Source organism: Choristoneura fumiferana, chromosome 28, assembly GCF_025370935.1.
Source record: "Choristoneura fumiferana chromosome 28, NRCan_CFum_1, whole genome shotgun sequence".
NCBI classification, from domain to species: domain Eukaryota; kingdom Metazoa; phylum Arthropoda; class Insecta; order Lepidoptera; family Tortricidae; genus Choristoneura; species Choristoneura fumiferana.
Window position 1 is genome coordinate 3,974,232 of NC_133499.1, and position 20,045 is coordinate 3,994,276.

The window sequence follows — 20,045 nt, forward strand, 5'->3', positions numbered from 1 at the left end:
AATATCGTCGTTAAATTCAATCGATTATTCCCTAACTCAGCCGTTCTGTAATCCCATGGAAAAACATGATGGTAATTGTGGAAACATTCTCCTAAAGTTACAAAAGATAATGTAGAAATCTGTGCAGCGGCTATGTTTTTGTCATATGGTTGTTTCCGAAAGCATGGGCGGCGCTGTTTACTAGACAAGAAGCGTGGAGGTTTAGAATTATTCGCAGCGAGTTGATGTGCCAGGAATCGCTGAAGGATTGCCCCCAAAGCATCGGTATTAAAGATGGGAGGATGTAGGCGCAGGATAATATCACTTGGGCCCCGTATCTGTAACAAATATTAGATACGTATTTATATGACATTGTCACTATAGCTACACAATTCAATTCAAATTAGGAAACCTTAAACCCTCTGTTTGCGCCGCGCAAGCTACGTCATCAGGCGACAGCGGGGGTGAAGGCTGCCCCGCGCCGCCGGCATCGAGCACCACACATTCGCCGCTAACAGCCAGACCGACCACACGCGCGTTTTATTAATATTGTATATTTTACTTCATTATAATCTTCCAAAAAACTCATCTTGTTTTAAATAACTCTTATGTACGCTCGTACCCCCTCCTTCGGGAAGTCAGGTATAAAAAGTGGCTCCATCAGTTATTTGATGATTCTGCCAATGTCGAGGTTGGCTAAGACTCTGCATGTAGCCGGACGTCTGGGTCGATTATAATACGTTATGCCTATCCAATTTATTAAAAAGTGTAATTAAAAAATGAAAAAACCCGACTGCCATGAAACTAAAAGGAACAAATAAGCCTAGTGGTGTAGAACTCTGTTAAGTAGCTAATTTTAAGTTCAACAGTCGGACCCATTTAAATCGTGACGCTCAAAAACTTAGTAATGGGTCCAAACTGTTGAACTTAAAATTAACTACTTAACAGAGTTCTACACCACTAGGCTTATTTTGTTCCTTTTATTTGGCAGTCGGGTTTTTTTTTTTTTTTTTTTTTTTTATTTGTTTTTATTTTACACTTTGATATTTTATGTGAAAACGGTAGATTAAAAAGTATTATAACCCATTTATATTTAGAATGGGCTATTATTATCTTCATTTGATACCATATTTATACAATACAAAATATTTTTTTTCATTCCTCCGCCATGTTTTTTTTCGCAGACGCCATATTGAAATATTATGTAGCCTATGTCGCTCCGACAGTTATGACGAATTCAATGATAGGTACCTCATATGTCAAAATCCGTCTAGCCGTTTAGGCTGCAGCGAGGCCAAGAAATGGAATACATACTCACAATACATACATACATACGCTCGAAAAACCTAACCCTCCTTCGGGCAGTCGGTAAAAAAGAAGACAAATTATTAATTTGTGCTAACTCATTATTACGATGCTCTTTATTGGAGGCTGATTTTGACTGAATTAGTAGACAGACGATATTTGAAGCTCAGAAAAATAAATAAACTAGCTGACTTACGATTTAGTCGCCAAATCATCAATTTTTGAAGATAATATATTTATCGGTAGCCGAGTTATATATTTGTTGTTTGGAAATTGTCGCTCGATTTTGCATAATTTGCTGGTATTGTAAAGATGGCATATTAGTTTAATAGAAGACTGTTCTATTAACCCGTTGCTTACATACAAAAACAGATGTTCCGTTGCGGGTGCTAGATAAAACTTTAGTCGCTGCACTTATATTTCCCATAATAAAATAGACAAAAATACGTTGATCTATCAATTACCTAATAAATATCGATTTACTAAACAGATTAATTATTATGCAATAGGTTCTAGGTTTCACATTACTAAATGTCTATGGTTGGGTTAATGGCGTCTTTGTTTACGCTTGTCATAAATTGGATTGGAATCGTACAGTCAACGTCATAAATAAGTGATCACTTTTGTACCTTGTCGCTTTCAGTCGTACACAATTTCGTATGGCTTTTCAAACATGACGTTAAAATGACAAGGTACAAAAGTGATCACTTATTTATGACGTTGACTGTACCAATAATTTTGACTTGCATGTAGCGGTTAGACTGACATCAAACAGGCGCTCTGTTAAAGTTAGTGTGTTAGTTCTGCTATTCAACACTAGATGGCGCTACTCTTCTCGCATTTCAAATTTAGCAATTTTTTTTCAGCATATTCGAATAGTATTTTACAGTATGTGAATCGGTTTAAATATTCTTTTTTTTTTTGTACTCACATTTTCTGGAACCGCAACACAGGGTTATTGTATATGTCCGACATATCTATGGTCCGTGACCGTTTTAGGACTTCCGGATGTTTCTTAACCAGCAGCCAGCCCACGTGGGAGTAGAAGAACCCTCGCGTGGCATTGTGGGGATCAGCGTCTGTGTCACTGTAACATAAATAAATGTTATGGGACGGTAAAATTGAGAGAAATAAAGAGTCATTTTTTACACACAAACTAGACATAGACACACAAATAAGTTTTTTTAGTTAAAAAGTTAGTTAAAAGCATTTTGTCTTGGCAGTGGCACTACCGTGCCCCCAGATCATTTTTAATAGAAGCTTTTTTTGCTGACTCTACTTGAATTGTCATCTAAAATACATTTTCGTACCAAATTTCAAGTCGATGCCATTAACCGTTGAGGAGTTCCGTCCTGCGGAGCGGAGACGATCCTGGTCTGGCTGGCCACCAGGATGTCACTACCAGATTAATGTATTTTCACCGGATTTACACGAGTAGGTATGCCAAATGTTACAAAATTCGGTTGCAAGATTTGACCCGCACATAATACGACGATCGTACTGCTCAAAAGAAAATTGAATTTTATGGGTGAAACGAAAATACTAATGAATATAATTTTTATGTAAGGCCAGTCCTTGACATCATCATCATCATCATCCCAGCATATATACGTCCCACTGCTGGGCACAGGCCTCCTCTCAGAACAAGAGGGCTTGGGCCATAGTTCCCAATCCGCACTGGGCCTTGACATACGTGTAGTAAATAAAAGCTTGTAAAAAAAATACCTGTACTTATGATGGAACCTATGGTCCCTGGCCCAGTGGCGCACGGTGTTCTGGCTGGTGAAACTGTGGAATATCATAAGCAGTATCTCCAGAGGCTTGGTGGCCTTGTAAGTCTTGTGGGACCAGAGACGATGAGCGCCGGCTGTGATGCCCAAAATGCCGGCGTTGTACATCAGCAGAGCTGGAACAAGATGGGATAAATGTTAATTACCTACAAGTAAGCTAAAACAATTGGTTTACTCACCCGCGATCTTATAGTCTACGTTTATGCAAGAAATGTGTGTTCATGCAGTTTCTCCACCTCCACACTGTTAGAACACACACAAATCACACAAACCCATCTATCACCACCACCACACTATACTGACGCGATTCTAACTAAATCAGAGCTCATCTTCAGAGCAGAATAGATCGAGGGATGTTAGAGTCTGTTGAACGGTTGTTTTGCTCTGAAGATGAGCTCTGGTTGAGTTCGAAACCCGTCAGCAGTGTGGTGGTGGTAATAGATGGGTTTGTGTGATTTATGTGTGTTTTTACAGTATGGAGGGGGAGGAAGTGCATGAACACACGTTTCTTGCATAAACATTAGCTATCAAAAGGTCGCGGGTGAGCAAAGTGATTGTTTCAGTTCATTGATATGGACCTCCGCAAAGCAACGCCTGGTTCAATAAATTGTTTATTACAAGCTTTTATTTAACTTGCAATGTACCTACCTAATGCCATCGAAATAGTAAGTACTACGATGACCTATGTAAGTACATATGTATGGAAAACTACATTTCCGACCAAATATCAAGTCGATGCAATTAACCGTTGAAGAGTTCCGTCCTGCGGAGACGATCCTGGCTGGACCACCAGAATTTCAATACCAGATTAATGTATTGTCACCGGACTTAACCAAGTAGGTACACCAAATTTAAAGTCCATCTCATCGCCGGAAGTGGGTCGAAATTCGGTTGCAAGATTCGACTAGCACATAAGTACACACCTGGCAATAAATAAAGCGACGACTTGGTTAAGATCGCGGGATCGCGGTGGATGCGGAAAGCACAAGACCGGTCTGAGTGGAGAGCCTTGGGGAAGGCCTATGTCCAGCAGTGGACGTCTTTCGGGTGACATGATGATATTGAAGCCACTTATATCCGGACAGCAGGAGTGCAATGCTCTGCCAGCTTCTGTGTTCCCTGATCGCTACAATCTAGCCGTCTTCAAATCTAGGGGGCATTTGCTAGGCAAGCTGTCTCCATCTTAGACCAAATTTTAGGTAGTGCCACGAGAGTTGAAGTGAATGACTACATACACAGTTACATGAAGAACTGATTGCACAAAAGGAGAAGGGGTTAATGTAAAAATCCCGTTGTCATTTCATGACATGTTCTTGTGTGCGTGACCTCAACTCTGGTGGCAGTACCTTTATCAGGCGTGATTGTGGTCAAACGCAAGCCTATTTTCATCAACCGACTTCAAAAAAAGGAGGAGGTTATCAATTCGGTTGTATTTTTTTATGTTTGTTACCTCAGAACTCCGTCATTTATGAATCGACTTGAAAACATTTTTTTCGTTCGTATAGGAATGCCTTCAATTAGGACCCATAAGCACCAAATTAGGATTTGATGATTGGATCCTAAGGAAATCGAGGGAACTCTTCAAATATTGTAGGGACACCTATGGTCATTTGGATATATTTAGTAATAACTCGTGCATTTGCTTTGCTCTTGAAAATCATCATTGGTGAAGTGGAACTGATGATGTAGACCACAGTAAAGTTGACCACCGGAATTACTACTCAATAACAAGTACTTCACGGGTTGAATTTCAATTACTTTAACACAGTTGCTAAGCAATTTATGCTCGTCGTGATGCATATGGTAAAATGGAACGGGTGGTGAAGCACCAGGACTCCTCAATAAATTAATGTCTCTGCATTGGAAAAAGCAATCTTTTCTAAAAAGCGACGAGCAGTTGATATTAAACTATCGTAAATACTTATCGTAGATTATTTGTATTAAAAAGCGTGAAAAAAAACCACTCCTGCTGGCTCGTGCTGAGGCACCGACTTCAGACTGGTAGAAAAAAAATCTTGGTTTTTTGTAGTCGGTTAATTTGTTGTTATATTTTTTTATACATATAAAAATACTTACTGAATACAATCGTCTGCCATGTCGCCACAGTGCAGATTAAATATAAGCCGTACAGGCCACTGATGTGCCAGTATGTGAACAATGTGACTGGCACTGCTGCCAATTCGTGCTTCCTGGGAGCCGCTTGCGGAGCCACCAGTTTATCACAGTCTTCTCTCTCTCTCGCACTTCCTAGAACTGTTTCCGTTGCGTTTGGCACCATTTTGCTCTACAAAATGTAAAAAAAAAGTTGTGTCAGAAATTTAAATACCTATATGTGCTACTAGAAAATAAGTTTTTGTTAAAAATTTCATTTTTAATGCAAGCTTTTTTTGCTGACTGTACTTTTGTTGACTGTACTTGCATTGTCATCTAAACTAGGTACCTACATATGCGTACCAAATTTCAAGTCGGTACGTTAATACGTACCATTGAGGAGTTCCCTCCTGCGGAGACGATCCTGGCAGGACCACCAAGATGTCACTGTTACCAGATTAAGAATGCCTACGGGACGGTGAAACTAAATAAAAGCTTGTAAAAAGTTTTGTCAGAAATTTAAATAATATACCTTTTATATTAAAACTAGCTTCGAAATTCATGTGCGAAATTACATTTATCTAAATAAAACCTTTCATCTAACTTGCCCTTTCACCCACCAACTTTCGCATTTATAAGTTTATTTGGGAATCTTTACTAATATAGTTACTCTATCTCGCTGTTTGTATATCTGTCTGTCCGGTTGTTTGTCTTTGACCACCGCAAGCTTAAACCTCTGAACTGATTTAATTACAATTCGGTATAAATATATGTATAAATAGTGGAAGAGGGCATACCGTGAATGTTTACATCTGCTCCGTTAAACTTTGGCAGACGGCTCAGTTCATTAATCTGAACTACCTGATAGTTAACTTTTTCGTCAAATTGGAAAAAAAAAAGTTTTTTTTTTCGAAACTATAAAATCTTTGTTTTATGCATGTAATAGCCATTGTTTATGAATAGTCATTGTTTATATAGTTAGATTAGATTAGATTTTTAGAAAAATATGGCTCTGTCCATTAGAGGACAATTTTGCCAGTGTCTAGTAGGTTTTGCCGTTGTACGGTAAAAAAATTCTAGAAAACGAAATATGAGAGGTAATGGTGGATGAACGATGACAGCGCGAAACATTATCGTTTATATAGTTAAATTGTAAAATAAACAAATTTGACAAGTGACATTGACGTGACATGAGACATGAGAGATGTCAAAAAAATCCACATAAGATTTAATAACTTATAACTTTAAAAAAGGTCATCGTTCATCCACTTATATACCTCTCATATTTCGTTTTTTAGATTTTTTTTACCGTACAACGGCAAACCTACTGACACAGGCAAACTGTCCTTTAATGGACATATATATTTTATTTATTAATAATAATAATAATAACTTAAAAAAAAGTCATAAAGTAAGAACCTTTACGCTGATTTACTGCTAATAATTAATTATCCCAACTCTTGATTATCTTTGAAACAGTAAGAGTTAGGCCACCTGTGTTTTATCCTCGACGCAAAAAGAGGGGTGTTATAAGTTTGACCGCTATGTGTGTCTGTCTGTGACACCGTAGCTCTTAACGGCCGGAACGATTTAAATGCGGTTTTTTAATTTGAAAGCAGGTTTTCTAGCGATGGTTCTAATACATGTTTTATCAAAATCGGTTCAGCCGTCTTTAGATCGTCAGCTCTTTTGTTCGCTGCGGTAGGAATCTTAGACACAATGGGTATTTACTTTACTTTAAACATATTTGCGACCTCAAATTTGAAACATCCATGTATGCTTTATAACTATGCATGATTATAGAATTCTCGGCCTGATGCTGCAGCCAGGATATCCAGAACACTAGTAGGTAGGAACACTCTTGATAAAACCATAGCAGATATATCGTATTTGGATTCGTTTCGATCAGTTTTTGATTCTACATACAATGCAATGGTGGCAACAGGATGAGCTGATGCTGCAGCCAGGATATCCAGCACACCAGTATACTCTTGAAAAAATAATAGCTGATATGTCGTGTTTGATTCCCTTTGATCAGTAATTTATTTTACATACAATGCAATGGTGGCAACACGATGAGCTGATGCTACAGCCAAAATATCCTACACACTAGTACACTTTAAAAAAAATAATATACCAGTTTAAAAACATGAAATAAAAAAACCGCCCGAAAAAACGCTGTCAAAAAAACGCCGCCAAAAAGGACTAAAAAGTAAAAAATAATTATACACTACCTAGCTGTTGCCCGCGACTTCATCTGCGAAGAATTCGTTTATCCCTATCCCGCGGGGACTATGCTGCTTTCCCGCAAAATTAGCCTAAGTTCCCGCAAAACAGCCCAAACCACTGGATATAGAGACTTGAAATTTTGCACATAGATACCTCATACAATGTAGGCACCCATAACTAAGGAAGGATTTTTTAGAAATTACCACGAAAACGGTAAAAAACGAGATTTATATATTTGATTCCGAGTGACCCTATCTCAGTAACTATAATAACTAGCCTCTTTAAATTTGGCATAGAAGTAGGTGATTATAATAGTAAAAAACGGTTTTTAGGATTTTTGGAAATTCCCACGGGATAAGGAAAAACGGGATTGATATATTCAGTTCAACGGAATCCTTTGAACTATAATTAATTACTAGACTCTTCAAATTTGGCACAGAAGTAGGTGATTATAATAGTATAAAACATCGAAAGCTCCCGTTTTTCGTTTTACTCGAAGCAGAAAGCTGAAATTCGGGATGTAGGTTGCTTAACGGGGTGTAAAGGAGCATTGAGAGTGGAGTTTTCAAAATTCGAACGGGAACGGGAAAAAACGAGAATTTTCGTTTTACTACTAAAACTAGACTAGACTAGACTACTTACTAGACAACTGAAATTTTGCATTTAGGTTCTTTGGGTAGTGTAGAGAGCACTACAAAAGAATTTCCCGAAATTCTGACGGGAACGGAAAAAACGGGATTTTTCGTTTACTTTTTTTTTTTTTTTATTGGACTGGATGGCAAACAAGCAAGTGGGTCTCCTGATGGTAAGAGATCACCACCGCCATAAACATCTGCAACGCCAGGGGTATTGCAGATGCGTTGCCAACCTAGAGGCCTAAGATGGAATACCTCAGTGCCAGTAATTTCACCGGCTGTCTTACTCTCCACGACGAAACACAACAGTGCAAGCACTGCTGCTTCACGGCAGGATTACTGGTCGCAGAAAGCTGACATTTGGCATATAGGTTGCTTGAGAAGTGTGGAGAAACATTAAGTAATAGATAATTTTCCAAAACTCCTACGTGAAAGAGAAAAAACCGGCCGGTGTCGGACGCGCCCAAAATAGGGTACCGTAGCCATTAAGAAAAAATTAAGTAATATTTTTCTAAGGATTTCGTATTTTATACGGAATCTTCCAAGTTTAGGTATATTTTATACCTTATGCTGCTATTTACTCATAAACTACTAATAATTCTTAAGCAAACTTAGCCGTTATAGTTTTCCTTGAAAGTTTGATATAGGTACTTGCTACCATCCTGAATTTTTTTAAATTTTTCCACCCACCGGTTTAGATTTTAGAGGGGGGGGGGGCTCGATTTTAATGAAAAATTGCACTTTAAAGTTGAATATTTCCCAAACAAAGCACTGAATCGAAAAATCGTTATAGCAAACCCCAAATTTTAAAAGACCTATCTAATGATACCCCACACTACAGGGTTGGATGAGAAAAAAAAACACCCCGTTTACATTATATGTAAACTTATATATCCGTGCAAAATTACAGCTTTCTAGCATTGATAGTCCCTGAGCAAAGCCGCGGGCGGACAGACAGACAGATAGACATGGCGAAACTATAAAGGTTCCGTTTTGCCATTTTGGCTTCGGATTCGGAAGCCTAAAAATGATCGGCGTAGGCACGCGTAGGCAAAGATAGAGAAAGAAGAAGTAGCTTTCTACTTCTTAGGGGGAGTTTCTATGAGACTTCCTTATTCTAGACTTAAAAATATGGCTGGCCACTATTTAAAATGATCCGTATAGTGTTGCCGACTTCAATTGGGGGGGGTTAAAATGATGTGTGAAATAAATTTGCTAATAAGTACCTATGCAGTACCTAACTTAAAGATTACTCATCGGGTGTGCATAATAAAATCAATAATATAAGGAAGGTTCATTTTTGTGTGATTATCCGTTCTTATTTATCTTTTACCTAATTTACAAAATATTATCTACAGTGCAATTTCGAATACTTATATATTTCGGGTTCTAGAGTAAGATTCGGTTCTCGCCGGCAGCACACGAAATAATTAATTTTCTCTCGTGCTTTGCATAAAACTTTTCAAAAACTAGCTTCAAAACAGGTAAAAAAATGTTGTTTATAGCGAAGTAGGTACCTACACTGTAGTAAACTGTTACCTATCGTTTACGGCAGTACCTAAGTACTTCGCTATACACACAGATACACATGTCACAATTATAACGGGGGTAATTATGATAATAATAATAATAATAATAATAATAACAAAATATGCAGACCTAAAAGACGAAGTTGCTAGACTATGGAGACAGGAGAAAGTATACGTAGTTCCAATAGTCCTATCTACAACAGGCGTCATCCCAAACCACCTACACCACAGCTTAAAATTAATAGGCATAAAATCACACGTTTACACAATTTTACAAAAAGCCGCAATACTTAATACATGCAGAATAGTGAGAAAGTTCATGCAACTAGACCCTGAAAATAGCCCTCAGCAATCTTCTTAAAAAATATTTATTCTACAACTCTTGCTACGTTTACTTGGTGGATAACCCGTAAATTTAGTTAATACCAGCCTAGAGCTGAGAATAAACAATCCTTCGAAAATAATAATAATTTATTTATTTTCTTCACCACCACCGTTACAATTTTTTCCGTTACATTGGTTCTTAGTTACTACATAAGGGAGTCAGACCCGTGTGGCAAAGACTGGTGCCCGAACTAGGATGAACCTGTGTGTCGGGTCACCAGGTCAATTAAAACATATGTCTTTATAACTAAAGTACCTACACGCGACGAAGTCGCGGGCATAAGCTAGTTAGTAAAAGTACCTAGTAATATTTTTTTTATCTAAGCGTCGTCGGTGTCGGGGGACCGCTAAGGTTAATACTTTTAAAAAATACAACATATGTACTTTAGTTTTCTGTTAACCTTAGCGGTCCCCCGACTCCGACGAAAGGCTAATTTTGCGGGAAATCAGCATAGTCCCCGCAGGATAGGGATAAACGAATTCTTCGCAGATGAAGTCGCGGGCAACAGCTAGGTAGTGCATAATTATTTTTTACTTTTCAGTTGTCTTTTTTGGCGTCGTTTATTTATACTATCATCTGAGTGACACTGAAGTATAGTGTGTATAGTGACTATACACTAAAAAAAAATTCTGATTCTGATTTACCTTTCTCTGAGACATCATCAGTGGGTACTGGCACTCCAACGGTCGGTCGACGAATGAAACAGCTCGGAATGAACTCAGACAGAAGTATTAAACATGTCATTTAATATGCAATAGAATATTTAAAAATATTTGCATATTAGATTGCATATATATTGAAGAAAAATATTAAATACCTTTTCACCTCAGCAGCTCAAACAGGCAGGTTTTGCTATTAAAAATCAGTGAGCAAAATGCGATTTTGCTCACTCCGTGAGACAAAGTAACTTTTTTTTATTCTAGACAGTGCTGGGTCTACTCACTGAATTCCAAATATTTGAACTTCACTTTGATCTGTCACTTTCACTTCAACACGAAAAAAGCGAGAGATAGGATCAAATGTGTTGCTTTGTAATAAATTACATGAAAAAGAAATATTTCCAAAACATCAAAAAAAAACCGCTATTTTTAACCCTCGACGCAAAAAGAGGGGTGTTATAAGTTTGACCGCTATGTGTGTCTGTCTGTGGCACCATTAAAAGTATTATTTATTTTATCATAATAACAATATTATTCAACTTCTGCGAAATAAGAAGGAACTTAACAGCAAATTATAGTCAAAATACCACAAACAGGACTTATCACGCTAAAACACACGAGTAATATTTATCTCGACATAAATAATATATACGTAGGAATATTACTTGTGTGTTTTAGCGTTATAAGTCCTGTTTGCGGTATTTTGACTTGAGTGAAAGTCACGACAATTTAAAACGTTAACATCAAATTAACAAAAAAGCTCAGGAAAATATTGTCGGGAGACAAATCCAACGTATCTATCACCATTAAATTCCCGTTTTATTGAGTTTCCCAGCACATGACAATCTATACTAAATAGTAGGATTGACAATATTTTTCACTTTAATAATTTATTATATATTACGGGTTCCTTTGTAACGCGTTGTACAGTCACCAGCACCAATATCTGACACAACAAGCGTGCATAAATATCTGATACGACTCTATTTCTAGGGCCGGAACGAAACGAGATAAGAATCCCTTTAGCGGTCTGTTAAAAAATTTGGAATTCAGAAATGTATTTTCTACCGTTGTCAACACCCTTTTAGACCTGTATTCATCAAATTTTGAAATAGTAGATTGTTCAACAAGGGACTAAAACAAGCCATGATGACAGGAGATGTTTAGCCACCCGAGCAGAGCGAGGGTGGCTATAGTTCGAGTGTCATTAATGAAATTCAAATAGCAAAAAAATCTCACAGATTCCGTCTATGTGACACCCGACCCTGGTGCTGCTAAGCTCGCCTATGAGGTCGTTTACGTATAGGTTGAAGAGCGTTGGCGAGGTCAGCCCCCCTGCCTCACCCCGCACTCCAGCCCATACGATCGAGACAAGGCTCCGTCCCATCTAACGCAATTGACCTGGTTCCCATACCAATACTTAAAGATGTTAACTATTTCTGTAGGCACATTTTCGTTTTCAAGCTTTTTCCAAAGTATATCGTGTAGGAAACCAGGTCAAACGCCTTAGATAGGTCCAAGAAGCACGTGTGGGGGAGGCTCCAATAGAGAGATCTCTCTCCAGGCAGGTGTTATGCCTGGGGACCGAAGTCCGAAGGAAGAGCGTCGGAGCTTGTATATATGCGACCGCGTTGAGAAACTTCGATAGCGCGATGTAGAACATGGTAGGAGTTTCTATTGTTGTTCACTAGATGGCGCTAGGAGTCGCTACATCAGCCCCCTTTTTAGACCGGAGGTCGGCGTGGAGTGCGGTGTAGTCTGTGCGTCATGTGGGCGCTTGCAGGTGCCAGTTGCTTGACTGTGTTGCTCGGAGCCTTGTTGGCGAGCGTTGAGTTGAGTTGCGTTGAGCTGCGTAGCTGTGGGTGAGCCGTGTTGAGCTGCGTGGCGTGAGCTGCGGTGAGCTGCGTTGAGTTGGGGTTGTCACACTGTAGACACCAGGCATATGTAGGTACATGCTAGTGGTGCACGGTGTGGTTAGTCTGGCCTGCTGTGAGACTACGTCTTCGTCTTGGATGTCTTCGAAGGCTGCGTTTGTGTCCATTGTCGGGGTCACCAATGTGGGGGGAGGCTCCAATAGAGAGATCTCTCTCCAGGCAGGTGTTATGCCTGGGGACCGAAGTCCGAAGGAAGAGCGTCGGAGCTTGTATATATGCGACCGCGTTGAGAAACTTCGATAGCGCGATGTAGAACATGGTAGGAGTTTCTAATGTTGTTCACTAGATGGCGCTAGGAGTCGCTACACACGCAAACACAGGTGTTTTTCGTTTCGTATCTAATGACCTAACTAATGTTTATCATAGCTGGCACTTATAGACAGCGAGCGATGTTGCCAGCAAAGTCAATCCTAATGATATTTGAAACGGCAACAACCTAACTTTCAAACTATCCCTGTGTATACAACACTTTGACACCGCTCGTATCCTTCATATTTTTATCCCCACCCATAATATATCTTCTCTACTTTCTCCCCACTTTTAACTAAATCTTTATCCCCCCATCCCCATAAATTCGTCCCATCACCAGTCCTCTTAGCTCTACTTTCAATCATCTCATCAGTGGCTGTTTTTAAATCATACGCCCAACCTATCCACGCGAAGAAATCGATGAATATCGTCGTTAAATTCAATCGATTATTCCCTAACTCAGCCGTTCTGTAATCCCATGGAAAAACATGATGGTAATTGTGGAAACATTCTCCTAAAGTTACAAAAGATAATGTAGAAATCTGTGCAGCGGCTATGTTTTTGTCATATGGTTTGTTTCCGAAAGCATGGGCGGCGCTGTTTACTAGACAAGAAGCGTGGAGGTTTAGAATTATTCGCAGCGAGTTGATGTGCCAGGAATCGCTGAAGGATTGCCCCCAAAGCATCGGTATTAAAGATGGGAGGATGTAGGCGCAGGATAATATCACTTGGGCCCCGTATCTGTAACAAATATTAGATACGTATTTATATGACATTGTCACTATTAGCTACACAATTCAATTCAAATTTAGGAAAACCTTAACCCTCTGTTTGCGCCCACGCAAGCTACGTCATCAGGCGACAGCGGGGGTGAAGGCTGCCCCGCGCCGCCGGCATCGAGCACCACACATTCGCCGCTAACAGCCAGACCGACCACACGCGCGTTTTATTAATATTGTATATTTTACTTCATTATAATCTTCCAAAAAACTCATCTTGTTTTAAATAACTCTTATGTACGCTCGTACACCCTCCTTCGGGAAGTCAGGTAAAAAGTGGCTCCATCAGTTATTTGATGATTCTGCCAATGTCGAGGTTGGCTAAGACTCTGCATGTAGCCGGACGTCTGGGTCGATTATAATACGTTATGCCTATCCAATTTATTAAAAGTGAAATTAATAAATGAAAAAACCCGACTGCCATGAAACTAAAAGGAACAAAATAAGCCTAGTGGTGTAGAACTCTGTTAAGTAGCTAATTTTAAGTTCAACAGTCGGGACCCATTTAAATCGTGACGCTCAAAAACTTAGTAATGGGTCCAAACTGTTGAACTTAAAATTAACTACTTAACAGAGTTCTACACCACTAGGCTTATTTTGTTCCTTTTCGTTTTGGCAGTCGGGTTTTTTTTAATTTAGTGTTTTATTTTACACTTTTTTGATATTTTATGTGAAAACGGTAGATTAAAGTATTATAACCCATTTATATTTAGAATGGGCTAATTATTATCTTTCATTTGATACCCATATTTATACAATACAAAATATTTTTTTTCATTCCTCCGCCATGTTTTTTTTCGCAGACGCCATATTGAAATATTATGTAGCCTATGTAACTCCGACAGTTATGACGAATTCAATGATAGGTACCTCATACGTCAAAATCCGTCTAGCCGTTTAGGCTGCAGCGAGGACCAAAGAAATGGACGTACATACTCACAATACATACATACATAAATACATACATACGCTCGAAAAACCTAACCCTCCTTCGGGCAGTCGGGTAAAAAAGAAGACAAATTATTAATTTTGTTGCTAACTCATTATTTACGATGCTCTTTATTGGAGGCTGATTTTGACTAAATTAGTAGACAGACTGATATTTGAAGCTCAAAAATAAATAAACTAGCTGACTTACGATATTAGTCGCCAAATCATCAATTTTGAAGATAATATATTTATCGGTAGCCGAGTTATATTATTTGTTGTTTGGAAATTGTCGCTCGATTTTGCATAATTTGCTGGTATTGTAAAGATGGCATATTAGTTTAATAGAAGCTGTTCTATTAACCCGTTACTTACATACAAAAACAGATGTTCCGTTGCGGGTGCTAGATAAAACTTTAGTCGCTGCACTTATTATTTCCCATAATAAAATAGACAAAAATACGTTGATCTATTCAATTACCTAATAAATAATCGATTAACTGAACAGATTAATTATTATGCAATAGGTTCTAGGTTTTCACATCACTAAATGTCTATGGTTGGGTTAATGGCGTCTTTGTTTACGCTTGTCATAAATTGGATTGGAATCGTACAGTCAACGTCATAAATAAGTGATCACTTTTGTACCTTGTCGCTTTCAGTCGGTACACAATTTCGTATGGCTTTTCAAACATGACGTTAAAATGAAAAGGTACAAAAGTGATCACTTATTTATGACGTTGACTGTACCAATAATTTTGACTTGCATGTAGCGGTTAGACTGACATCAAACAGGCGCTCTTTTAAAGTTAGTGTGTTAGTTCTGCTATTCAACACTAGATGGCGCTACTCTTCTCGCATTTCAAATTTTGCACATTTTTTTCAGCATATTCGAATAGTATTTTACAGTATGTGAATCGATTGAAATATTATTTTTTTTGTACTCACATTTTCTGGAACCGCAACACAGGGTTATTGTATATGTCCGACATATCTATGGTCCGTGACCGTTTTAGGACTTCCGGATGTTTCTTAACCAGCAGCCAGCCCACGTGGGAGTAGAAGAACCCTCGCGTGGCATTGTGGGGATCAGCGTCTGTGTCACTGTAACATAAATAAATGTTATGGGACGATAAAATTGAGAGAAATAAAGAGTCATTTTTACACACAAACTAGACATAGACACACAAATAAGTTTTTTAGTTAAAAAGTTAGTTTAAAGCATTTTGTCTTGGCAGTGGCACTACCGTGCCCCCAGATCATTTTTTAATAGAAGCTTTTTTTGCTGACTCTACTTGAATTGTCATCTAAATACGTTTTTTACCAAATTTCAAGTCGATGCCATTTACCGTTGAGGAGTTCCGTCCTGCGGAGACGATCCTGGCTGGGCCACCAGGGATGTCACTACCAGATTAATGTATTGTCAAATTCAAAAATTCAAAAAATTCAAATGATTTATTCAGTAAATAGGCCGCAATGGGCACTTTTACACGTCATTTTTTAAACTACCAGCGCTTTCGGAAAGACCATCATTGCCAAGAAGAATGCGCCGCAAGAAACTTGGCAGAAAGTCATTTTTTAATAATAATATAATTACAAATAAAATACTTAAAAACTATATTATACAATTAAAGAAAAAAAAATACAAAAAAAAAAAAAAAAATACAGGATGTATGGGGTCCCTTAGTTACAATACTAAACACTAACTATATCTAAACTAATCTACGTTCAGTGGAAGTGTAGAATGCTTCCACCGTCATAAATTTTAAAATAATAATAACAATAATTTAGTTCTGAAATATACATTTCAGGTCAATTAACCATTAAGCTTTTGGATTTCGAAGGCAAGTCCACGTCTGCCGCCCCCAAAGTTAGCTCACACGCACTCATGTCATGCTCTGAAAGCAGAGCGGTACCGAGGCATGGTATTGCTTCCGTTCCCATAAGCTCTATGGGATCGTCTTGGAACTTCGACGTCGCGAGCCTGTGACTAGAATTTAAACTAAAATATAAAAGTTTTAAAATCCATAAGCTTAACAATATACAGCCTTAAACATAAACAAGGGGATGTATAAAGTCCCTGAGTTAATAATAAAATTATTATACAGCAGGGGATGTATAAAGTCCCTATGTTAATAATAAAATTCCTAATCTAAATAATTCAGAGATGTATATAGTCTCTAAATGTCAAAGTAAACTAATTAAATTAATTAAATTATACAATCTTCAGAGGTGTAAAAAGCCTCCAAGGTCAAAAACTTAATAATAATTATTAAAATAAAGAAATGGAGATGTATAAGGTCTCCAAATGTCAAACTAATAAATATTATAAATTAAATTCTGCAACGCGGACAACGGCAACAGAACCAGAACTAGACACGAAATGCGCCGGGACACTGCCAAGTCACACTTCACAACACTATACAATACAAATACACCGACATAAGCATACACACACACACACATACACACACGCGCGCACTCACACACACAAACACGATACATCACATCACACATCAACATCCCAATTTGTCATCGGCTTTCAGTTTTGGCCATGTCGCATCATCACATAAGTACTCCTCAACTTTATATAGTAAGCTTTCTTCAGGAGTGCACTCTTTATGTATTCTTTAAAAGAGTTGTGTGGCAATTTCCATGCTTCTACAGGAACTTTATTGTAAAATCTCACGCAGTTTCCCACAAAAGATTTGCTTACTTTCCGTAGACGGAATTTAGGAACTGCAAGCTTGTGCTTATTACGAGTATTGATATCATGTACGTCTGACACTTTCTTAAAGGACTCGATATTCTTGTGTGTATACAATATCACATCATGTACGTACTGTGAAGCTACTGTGAGGATGTTTATCTCCTTAAAGCGTTCTCTAAGTGAATCTCGGGAGCCAAGGTTGTAGATCGACCGGACTGCCCTCTTCTGTAAAATGAAGATAGTTTCTATGTCGGCTGCCTTGCCCCAAATCAGCATACCGTAGGACATTATGCTGTGAAAATAACTGAAATAAACTAGCCGGGCAGTTTCTACGTTGGTAAATTGCCTGATTCTTCGTACAGCATAGGCGGCAGAGCTCAATCTACCAGCAAGACCAGAAATATGCGGGCTCCATTGTAAATTACGATCCAACGTAAGACCAAGAAAAACAGTCTCATGCACAAGATTCAGATTCTCTCCGTTTAAGGAAATAATTGTTTCAAACTGTCTTACATTAGGCAACGAAAATTTTATACACTTAGTTTTAGCTGCATTTAGTAACAAATTGTTAGCAGTGAACCAGTTCAGCGCCTCTGCTAAAGTTTCATTGATGTGGGTTGGATTTTCTTGTTGCCTGTTTACTTTGAATATCAAAGAAGTATCATCTGCAAACAATACTATGTTGCATTTCTGTTCTAGCAAGTGGGGCAGGTCATTTATATATACTAGAAAGAGAAATGGACCCAAAATGGAGCCTTGTGGAACTCCAAGCTTCACCGCTGAGCCAGCTGACTGCGTTCTATTTATGTCCACTTTTTGAATTCTTTGGCTGAGATAAGACTTAACAAGGTCTAGTGCTTTAGCTGAAAGTCCATAGTGTTGAAGTTTGCGGATAAGCGTCTCATGCTCCACGCAATCGAAGGCCTTGGAGAGGTCGCAAAATATTCCTATTGCATCTTGCGAATTTCCCATGCATCATAAATGTACTTCATGAGACTTGCAGCTGCATCTGTTTGTTGAACGGCCTTTTGTGAAACCGAATTGCTGGCTGTGTAGTAGGTTGTTTACATTGAAGTGACGAAGCAACTGGTTAAGCATGATCTTTTCAAACACTTTACTCAGCACAGGGAGCACAGATATCGACGAAAGTTGCCAGGATCAGATGAGCTCCCAGCTTTTAAACAATGGAATCACTTTGCTATATTTCATTAAGTCCGGGAACACACCATCATCAATGCACTTATTAAATATGACGGCTAGGTACGGTGCCACAATATGGATGACAGATTGCATAATCGAACAGAAATACCCCAAAGATCCTCCGTATTCTTCAGTTTCAAAGATTTAAAAAGTCTTTATAATTTCTTCAGAGTCAGTGTGTTGAAAATCAAAATTCAGACGTCTATCCTTCGCATTTCATTTAGATAAGAACTAGCCAGCACAGTGGAAGACTTTAGATCGCGAGTCGTATTTTACAGCTATATCTGAGAAAAATTTATCAAAAGTACTCGCCACTTCTAAATCTGAAGTCAATATTCTATCATCCACTTTTAATTGGAATTGACAATTACGGGGCTTAGATTTACCAGTTTCTGAATTTATTACATTCCATACAGCTTTTACTTTATTTTCAGCGGATTTAACTTTATTACTAAGATAATCAGCTTTGGCAGCTATACATACTTTTTTAAATAATTTGGAATATTTTTTTAACGTAGTCTAAAAACGAGGGGTCTTGACTGTGGCTTTTCATCATAAAAGTTCGTAAAGCCTAGTTCTACTCTTATGTATTCCGACCGTGGCCCAGTCACTAAACTTTGCCTTGTTCCCGTTTCTCATTTAGTTCTTAATTTGAAAACTTTTCCGAACTCTCGATTAATTACTGTAGACAGGTTCTTATACATATAGGACGTTAGGATCACTTCCCTCCATATAAGGCTCAGGAACGCTGTTGATAATATTGTCCTTGAATTTTTCTACACGGGCTTCTGTAATGGGTCTGTAGGTTACTACTTGATCATTCGTCTTTTTAAGTATGCAAAACAGGCTTTGTGGCCGCTGTGATCGGAATTAAAACAGTTTATTATTTCCTTGTCCATAGCATCACACTTGCAGAAAATATTTATCTAAACATGTAGCTGTGTTAGCCGTCACTCTCGTTGGTTCCTCAAAAAGATGAAACAAGTCAAATGATTTAAATAAATTCAAAAGTCTTCCAGAAATATCTATTTGCCGAGTCTAGTAAATTCACATTAAAATCTCCACATACGATGACAGATTTACTACTAGCAAAAACTTGTTTCAAAAGCATCTTCCATCACGGGTTCGAACTGACAAAGTCTGAGGACGGCGGCCTATACACACATAATATGATGTGATTCTCTAATTCAACACACGAAATTTCAATAACTCGTTCAATGGACAATGTCATCGGCGAATCGAGATGAGTGAAGTACTCGCCATTAATGTTGATGCCTCGTCCTTTCCAGTCCGAACCTTAAAAGCATCCTCCAATGCAGCGTGAACAGTTTCGGAGAGATCACATCTCCTTGTCTGACTCCCCGCTGCAGAGGAATAGGCTTCGTGCTCTGATCCTGTAATCGGACGGACATAGTGGCGTTTTCGTACAGACACTTCAACACTTCGATATACCGATAGTCAACTTGGGCACCGCTGGAGAGCCTGCAGCAAGGCCCAAGTCTCGATCGAATCGAAAGCTTTCTCGTAGTCCACAAATGCAAGGCAAAGGGGGAGGTTATACTCTTCAGTCTTCTGTATAACCTGCCGCAGCGCATGTATGGGGGTCTACGGTACTATAGCCTTTTCGGAAGCCGGCTTGTTCGG

The 20,045-nt window shown here is 38.5% G+C and overlaps 1 protein-coding gene and 1 pseudogene across 1 annotated transcript; both read right to left on the reverse strand.

Annotated features, from left to right (window-relative positions):
* Window positions 1–39: 39 nt before the first annotated feature.
* Window positions 40–10,723, reverse strand: LOC141443680 (acyl-CoA Delta(11) desaturase-like). The gene is made up of 5 exons (XM_074109025.1): window positions 10,588–10,723; window positions 5,151–5,358; window positions 3,010–3,190; window positions 2,216–2,371; window positions 40–317 (listed from the first exon to the last, which is right to left on the reverse strand). Exons 1-5 carry the CDS (start codon window positions 10,603–10,605, stop codon window positions 131–133), a joined length of 750 nt encoding a protein of 249 aa, XP_073965126.1. The 5' UTR covers window positions 10,606–10,723; the 3' UTR covers window positions 40–130.
* Window positions 10,724–12,915: 2,192 nt separating this feature from the next.
* On the reverse strand, window positions 12,916–18,299 carry LOC141443758 (acyl-CoA Delta(11) desaturase-like; annotated as a pseudogene).
* Window positions 18,300–20,045: the final 1,746 nt, after the last annotated feature.

Bases quoted from the DNA above. Each gene is read 5' to 3' on its own strand.
- LOC141443680 (XM_074109025.1), bottom strand. The intron at 2,372-3,009 runs GTATTTTTTTTA...TTTATGTTACAG, and splicing joins AGGTTCCATCATAAGTACAG to TGACACAGACGCTGATCCCC. The intron at 318-2,215 runs GTGAGTACAAAA...TATTTGTTACAG, and splicing joins GTGTTGCGGTTCCAGAAAAT to ATACGGGGCCCAAGTGATAT.